Here is an 8,275-nt window from a genome sequence, read left to right on the forward strand (position 1 = left end):
TCCAGAGTTAGGAGGATGCAGTGGAAAGAGTATGAACCACAAAGCACTGGTCTCTGCTTTGGTATCAGCTGGCTTGATGATGGTGGGCCAGATCACTAGCTAGAAAAGATCTTCTCTAACAGACAGAGGACTCAGCTCTAAAAGGGACAAAGCTGACAGCTTAGTGAGGAAAATAGATACACCAGCAATTTGGGTCATTAAATGATCTGACTGAGGTCCACTTAGCCCACTGTGGGCGCACAGAAGGAGAGAGGCATCATCAGCCCGGGATCTCAGTACTTCCTGGCAGAGGTGGTCTTCAGCGTGGAGCAGCAGGCATCAGTGATGGTGCCTGCCTGGTGGGCGGCTGCTGTCTTGACACTCACGGAGACTAACTTTCCAACAGGTTTCACAGCAGGACCACAGCAGCTACTCGGAGATCCATTCCAAGGCGTGCGCAAGCCTATGAGCCCTGTCACAGCCCAGGTCTGGCCGAGGTCTTTCTCACGCTCAGTCTGTTGGCTTGCTTTTCACCCTTACTGTTGCTTGTGGGATGGAGAATTAAATTGGTACAGTGCTTGGAAGTGGTTTTGAACTATAATTCAAGCTCAATGAAGGCTAGAAAGTTGGTGAAATTATATGAACTATGAACATGTGAAGTCATACTTAAATAGCTAAAATCCTGTTCAGTGGATTGGCAGCACAATTAGTTAGGTTTGCAATATCTAGTTTCTCTCAGGTGCTGCTTAAATATACTTTCTCTAAGTGAGCAAAGAGAGAAGGTGTGTTGACTGTCCTCATTCTTCTGCTAACCCTCCTCTGCCACTTCTGTTCAGCAGATGAGCCAGCTAGAACTGCAGCAGGCGGCTTTGGAGGGGCTGGCCCTGCCGCACGACCTTGCAGTGCAGGCAGCAAACTTCTACCAGCCTGGCTTTGGCAAACCGCAAGCGGACAGAACCAGAGACGGATTCAGAAACAGGTAAATTACTAATCCTACCCTTGTGGAGATTTATAAATTATTTTTCCTCAGAGTAGCAAATTAGTGCGTACAATAGAAGTTATACTACGGATAACTGACATACTGTACGATATGTGGTGCCAATTCCATCTCCTGAAAGTTTAGAGAAAATCATATGATTGAATTCTACTGCAGGGGCATAGGTTTGTCATCCTATGTAATTTTAGTCATATTCATTTAAAGGATTCATTTTTACCAGTGTAGGTAGCATAGCTACTTGTTTGCAGTTATGCTGATGAGATGATGAAAAATAAAACTCCACTTAGCTTCCTTCCCCACAGATTCCTTGTTAGATGTCAGACTGACCCTTGATTTGGGTTTGCTGAACAGAGCTGTTAACAAATGATCACTGGTTTCACTCTCCTCGCATTCTCTCTGCTGGTTGCAACAAGTAGTGAGATGAAGTGAACCATGAATTGGGGGCAAAAGGGGTAGCAGTATTGTTCTTTTTTTGTGTGAAATGGAACAGACACAAAAAGCTGCATTAAACAAATGTGTAGTTGATTATAAGGCAGATCTCCCTTGTTAGCTACCCAGAAGCCTTCCATGTGCCTTATCTCAATACCTTTTCTCCCCTAGAAGTGACCATTGTCAAGCCCTTAAAAGTAATCACCACCTTCATATTTTTAGTTTTATCACCAAAATGTACATTCTTGAACACTATATTCCTGCCCCATATAGTACTTGGTAATTAAAATGTATTTATGTTTTCTTATATTAGAAGTCACATTGTTTAAGAAGTCATTTCTAAAATTGCCATATCAGTGTCTCAGTGTCTTGCTTCAGCTGGTCTTATATGTTGACACTTTCAGAAAACTGAGACCAGTTAGTACCCATACTCTTTCAAAGCACTTTTGATACCCAGAATTTTACTTGCTCTTGGGAACAACTCTAGGAGGTAGATGGGGTTAAAGAACTAAATTTTACAAAGAAACAGATTTTTTAAATGTGACTTACTTGAAACTAACAGGTAGATCCAAGTCAGTGTCTGCGGAGCCTTCAATTAATTTTAGTATCGAACGGCAGGCCCTTCCTGAACACTGTATACAGTTGTGTCCCCTGGCAGACATGATTTCTCCTTGCTTCGCTTTATTTTTGTATTGTACTTATCACCCTCTAGCAGACTATATTTTTTTCTCTCTCTCATTGCCCATAGTAACCCGTCTTTACCCTGCAAACACAAGAATGTAATGAAGGCAAAGATTTGTTTCATTTTGTTTATTGCTGTATCCCCAGCACCTAAAACAGTGTTCAGCACATAGTAGGTGCTCAAATATGTTTATCAGAAGGAATAAATGATAGGTCGTGCAGAACCACCAGATTTGGGGTTACCTCTTAACCACCCAGAATACCACTGCGCTCTCTCTCTCCCCCTTTGTCATCATACTCAGTCTCACTGTGGCAGCACTGGGGCTTACCTGGTACAGACTGGAAAGAAGCCATGAGCTTAGGATTCCCATCTGCTTATGAGTCAGAGAATTTACAGAATCCCTGAGTGTACTTGGGCCTTGGCCTTTGTGGTACAAGGTCTAACGTGGCTGAAATGCAGTGAAGGTTTGATTAGTCAATGGGCTCACATAATTCTTCTCTCAGCCTGTTTGTCTTGGTCAGCTGTTACCTGTTTTCTTCCAAGTTAGGAGAGATGGGGAGTCTGTTCTTTTAAATTGTATTTGGGAGGCCTGTGATCAACCTTGTGTGTAGACCAGGAGTGGCAAGGAATGCTGCATGAAACTGGGCCCAAAGAACAACTGAAACTCTTGGTGCTCTAGCTGACTTGAACCAGTGTCTCCCGCAGCAGCAGTTCCTGCCAGGCAGTGTGCTGCCTACCCTCTGGAGCATAGCCGGCTTACAGAATGAAGGCCCTCCCTAGCCTGTGTCACTGGTGTGGTCAGCAAATAACCTACACATCCGCCCTGGGCCAGCCTCCATTCCTGAGGCCTTCCCCGTACTCATTCCTTCTGCCTGAATCGTTGTTCTCCGTCCGTAGATTCTCACTGGCACACTCAGTTTAATGCAGCTCCTTCCCAGAGCAGCTTTCCCAAAGTCCCTGCGGCAGGAGTATCCTCTCATCCCTTCTGCCCCTCACTTTCCCATTGTACACCATTGGTGTCTAACATTGACATGCCTTGTTTGCCCTACATTAGTAAGTGTCTCCCCGCTGGAGGAGAGTTCTTGCAAGGCCCAGAACCATGTTCCATTAAGGTTTGTCTTCCCTCAGAACTTAGCATGTGGTTTTGCATGTGTTAGGCATTCATTAAATGCTTGGGAAATTGAATTAGAGAAAGGAAATGGGAAGCTTCATAGGCTGACCTTGAGTATTATGTGGTTTTTAGAACTTGGAGTTGGAGCAGGTTGGGGATCACACTGATAACTGGTTTGTTCACAGGCAACAGCGAGTGACCAAGTCACCAGCCCCTGTGCACCGAGGGAATTCCTCTTCCCCTGCCCCCGCTGCCTCCATCACAAGCATGGTCAGTGCCCTTTGCCTTTGTGAATGACTTCTGGGCTTCTCCCTGTTTGGTTGTGCTTATGTTGTATCACTGTGTACCGCAAAATATCCTTGCGTGCCTTCCACAGGAGTCTCTGATTTACTAGACTTTTATGACCACCTGTTTATTAGTTCTTCCTCTTTTCAGGATACAGTCTAAGTCTTAGGATTCTAGTGAAGCCCTTAGATTGGGGGAAGTGTGTTCTAGCAGCTGGATGAGTATGGGCTGGAGCATACCCAGTGGGGTAGTATGTTCAAACAAATGAGCAGTTAAAGGGGGGAGCAGGGGAGGACAGGGGTGAAAGACAGAAGGTGAGGTAGATGGGGTGACTGGGGTTGGATCATGGGGAGTCTGGTGAAAGAAACATGATGGGACTTCACAAATTCAGACTCAGATCTCAAGGATAAGAACTCAGGCTGCGTGGTAGAGCACAGGCTTAGCATGCACAAAGTCCTGGGTTCAATCCCCAGGACCTCCATTAAAATAAATAAACCTAATTGCCTCCCCCAACCTAAAAAAGAAAAAAAAAAATTAAGGTTGGTACAGAGGGGCTTGCTTATTTTACAACTGACTCGTGTGCCAGCATCATTTTTTTTAGGTTTCATTCCCCCCCTAGACCCTTACCACCTAATCAAAGCTGATAAGCCAAGGGGAAAAGACTATTATTACCTCTACTTCAGGACCTCAAGTGGGGCTTTGCACTAAGCACCCTGAAGGCAGGATCTCGAAGGAGCTTTTCTGTTCATAATTCATGCTGTCTCCTGTCATCAAGGATTTGGGGTTTAATGAGAAAAGTTGTGTGTGTAATAAAATCATCAGTGTAAAAATAGGCTGTGCAGAGATGGGAACAGTGACCCCACATGGTGAGTACTGGTAGCTGAGGAGACCTGGAAGAAGACAGTTGTGGATTTTCTGGTTGCAGAGTTAAGATGGAAAACCGTAGGAGTACAGAGAGATTTAGGTTCTGGGGTTGTCTCTGGAATGTCCTTTCCCAGCTGGAAGGGCTGTTGCTCCAGGGTGTACTTCTGGCCGTGTTCTTCCACCTTCCCAGCCTAATCGTGGGCTGGGGAAATGGCCGAAGCGCAGGCTGCAAAGGCAGGTCCCCGTCACCACAGACGAGGTAGGTTGAAGTTTCTGTGCTTTAACTACCTTTGTCTTAGAGCTCAATCTAGGTTTTGATGAAAGTGAATTGTGAGCAAGGGATGATGCACTTGGGACACTGCCTGTTTGGCCCATTGTTTCTTCCAGCAGCTAATCACCAGAATATTGCAGTTGGCCTCTGCCACCTGTAGACAGAAGGGGACTCTCCAGCTTGAGTAGTTTGGCCAGTTAATCCTGACCAAAAGGCATTTAGAGAATGTGGTAATACAAATTGGCTTTTCTCTGCAGCTTTCTCCTTCCTTCACTCCTACCTCAGTGATTCGTAAGATGTACGAGAGCAAAGAGAAAAGCAAGGAGGAGCCAGCATCTGGAAAAGCAGCTCTTGGGGACAGTAAAGAGGACACTCAGAAGGCCAGTGAAGGTACTGCAAAGCTGTTGAGGATGTGCTGCCCGACAGGTGTGCCGGAGAGCATCAGCCTGCGTGCTGACCAGCCCGACCTGATTCTCTGCAAAGCCCCGGGCAAGACCCCTGGCTGCCAGCTCATAGTCACTTAGGCACTTGAAATTCTGACCAACCTATTGCGGTATGAATGCTAGTGTTAGACAGCAAGAGCAAGCGTTAGCTTAGGATGCCTATTTAGGCTTGAATTATCAGTACGTTGATTTGGCAGATTAATAAAAGTTCAGTTTTATTTCTGAAAGGTTCTCTCTAGTCTGCAGAGACTATCCAATAAAAATTCTGTGCAGTGGATGAAGCATATAGGAGGTGTGTGAGAGCCTTCAAAGTGTATAGAAAATGAAAGAGGTTTTTAGGAGTTGCACAGTTGGGATTGTTAAGGACATGGCAAAACAGATTCTAATAAGTGAGGCGTACATAGGTTAGAGTATTGGTCTGAGAGCTTTTTGACTCTGCGAAAGCTTCTGGGAAAAAGGAAATCCTATTGGTCCTACTAAAAGGCAGTTCAGTTTCCCTCACGAGACTGTAATTGCTCTTTAAGCTTTCTGCTGTGATGGATTTGCATAATTTTACTCACTTGATCTCCCCGGGAGGCTAAAAAGCATGTTAATCCCAAGCAGCTGATTAGGATGGGACTAGCTCCCCGCAGATCCCAGACCACGGCCCTGAGGCAGAGCAGGTGCCCAGCTGAGGTGGACCACAGGGCCTGACGCGCCAGGCTCGCTTGCCCGTAGCTGTTCTGGGTCGGGAGGATTGTAAGAACAAAGATGCGGGCTTTTTATATGTTATCACTTCAGAGCCTTTGGTTTTTTAGAGTGTAGCAAAAATGAACTGTGTTCCAGCAAGGTGTTGGAAGCCTGGAAAACGTGGAGTCTAGTCTCAGCTCTGTCCCTGACTCCCGTGACCTTGACTGGGCCTGTTCATAAGGCAAAACGATGGTCCCTTTGGTGCAGTTCTCTCTATCTGTTGAGGGGATCAAATAAGGATTGTGAAGTTTCTAAGAAATGAGTTACTGGATCATTGGGAGGACCAAAATATTCTGTCTGAATCCTTACAGAGAACCTCCTGTCATCCAGCTCTGTGCCCACTGCTGATAGAGACTCTTCTCCCACTACACATCCCAAACTGTCGACGCTGCAGCGGTCTTCATGTTCCACCCCACTGTCCCAGACCAACCGTTACACCAAAGAACAAGATTATCGACCTAAAGCAACTGGGAGAAAAACGCCCACCTTGGCATCCCCAGTTCCAGGAACACCTTTTCTCCGCCCTGTCCATCAAGTTCCCCTTGTCCCCCACGTCCCAATTGTGCGGCCTGCTCACCAGCTTCACCCAGGGTTGGTCCAAAGGATGCTGGCCCAGGGAGTACATCCACAGCATCTTCCAAGTCTGCTCCAAGCTGGTAAGTCTGACCTGCCATGGCAGCAGCCGCTAGAACTGATGACATGCTGTGCTGGGGGAGGTTTGCATCCTTAGAATGATGTTGCTAGGTTTTTGTTTTTTTTTTTTTTCCATTTTAACCAGTAGGTGCAAGCTAATCTATCCCTTTGTCCATTAAAAGATTAGGAACCTAGCTTAAGCATTCTTCATTCTGAATAAACTTTCAGATTAGCAAAACTGTACAGCCAAGCTTAAAAATTTCCAGGCAGAGTATTTCTCACGTTTCTTCTTTCTGCCCAATAGGTGTGCTTCCTCCTGGGATGGACCTTACTCATTTACAGGGAATATCTGGCCCAATCCTGGGTCAACCTTTTTACCCTTTACCTGCCACTAGTCACCCTCTCCTAAACCCTCGTCCTGGGACACCTCTGCATCTGGCAATGATGCAACAGCAGCTGCAGCGCTCAGGTAGGTTCAGGAACGGGCCAGGTAAGCTGAGGATGGGCTGAATAGGCTCAGAGTTTTTGGACCAGTTCCCAGTGAAGGGGATGAAATGATACTGACCATTCATTCTTTAACTTACCCTAGCAAGACTGGGATAGGGGTGTAACCAGATAACAGGATGAAGTAAACCAACCTCTGGGATTTGGAACCCCTGTGAAGACAGTGGGAGAGCCAGGTGTGCTCTGGCTTTTTTTGTCCTTTGCCTCCTAGGAGAGGAGGCTGAGAATCCTTCCAACAGTTCAGCATAGGGACTGCCAAGAGTAGATGCTCTCACCAGCTCATGTCAGTGCTTCTGTGATGTGGCTGCTTGTCATGGGAAGTAGTGATGTAACTAGGATGGGTTCTCAGTATGGATGGCTCCTGAATAGCTCAGCTTCCCAAGGTACTCTCTTCTGGTATTTTGCAAAGGGGTTTCCTAAAGAAGCCTGGAATCGATCATCTGGTAAAGAATTCTGTCTGGAGTTTTATGGATAGGGTTTGAGTGAAGCAGGGCCTTAGAGAACTACTTCCCACCTTGTGCGCTGAGTAGTAACCTCCCCTCTTATCCCCACAGTTCTCCATCCTCCAGGCTCTGGTTCCCAGGCAGCAGCTGTCAGCGTTCAGACGACACCCCAGAATGTGCCCAGCCGGTCCGGCCTGCCCCACATGCACTCCCAGCTGGAGCACCGCCCCAGCCAGAGGAGCAGCTCCCCAGTGGGCCTCGCCAAGTGGTTTGGCTCGGATGTGCTGCAGCAGCCCCTACCCTCCATGCCCGCCAAGGTCATCAGTGTAGATGAACTGGAATACCGACAGTGAACAGGCAGGCAGGCTCGCCGGAGCCTGGACCCTGGTGGCACCTGGTCAGAGCTCTGCTTCCTCATCTCGGGTTGATTTATGGGCCTTTATTTTGTGGCAAAGCTGTTCACGGCACCCAGGCACCTGGTGTGGTCTGCATCATGACAGAAGGAACTTAACCCGAGTGGAACCTACGTGGTCTGAATACAGGATGCACGGTGTTGTCAGTCCTGGAAACAGTCTTTTTTTGTAAGATATGTGAATGAAGTGTTGGTGTCTTCACCAAAAGGTGACACCTTAAGGGTTCTAAGGAAATAAATGTATAGAACCTTGTGTACAGACCTGTGTATAAACAACTTTTGTACATACTTATAGGATAGCTTTTTTGAACTTATACAGCTGTACATAAAAGTAGCTGACATTAGTTAAGCCTGTGTCAAGTTTGGATTTTTTTTCCCACTTGTACATTTGGAACTTTTTCTTTTGGCCCATTAAAATTGCATATGCTAAGTGTGTCAATGAAGTGAACGGCACTGTTGTGTTTTTCTTCCTGAATCCCTTCCTTGAGGGAGA

General features: G+C 46.5%; 1 protein-coding gene across 5 annotated transcripts in view; it reads left to right on the top strand.

Moving 5' to 3' along the window:
- EIF4ENIF1 (eukaryotic translation initiation factor 4E nuclear import factor 1) overlaps nt 1-8,225 on the top strand; it is a 39,326-nt gene extending 31,101 nt beyond the window's left edge. For 4 of the 5 annotated variants that reach the window (XM_032471487.1, XM_032471484.1, XM_032471485.1 and 1 more), the window contains exons 13-19: nt 386-465; nt 816-958; nt 3,384-3,468; nt 4,876-5,008; nt 6,102-6,446; nt 6,728-6,892; nt 7,482-8,225. In XM_032471487.1, coding sequence (XP_032327378.1) covers nt 386-465; nt 816-958; nt 3,384-3,468; nt 4,876-5,008; nt 6,102-6,446; nt 6,728-6,892; nt 7,482-7,723 — 1,193 coding nt within the window. In that variant the 3' untranslated portion in view covers nt 7,724-8,225. The remainder of the gene's footprint in view (nt 1-385; nt 466-815; nt 959-3,383; nt 3,469-4,875; nt 5,009-6,101; nt 6,447-6,727; nt 6,893-7,481) is intronic. The other variant, XM_032471488.1, reaches the window with a different exon arrangement.
- The last annotated feature ends 50 nt before the right edge of the window (nt 8,226-8,275 follow it).

The sequence above is a fragment of the Camelus ferus genome, chromosome 32 (genome assembly GCF_009834535.1).
Source record: "Camelus ferus isolate YT-003-E chromosome 32, BCGSAC_Cfer_1.0, whole genome shotgun sequence".
Taxonomy (NCBI): domain Eukaryota; kingdom Metazoa; phylum Chordata; class Mammalia; order Artiodactyla; family Camelidae; genus Camelus; species Camelus ferus.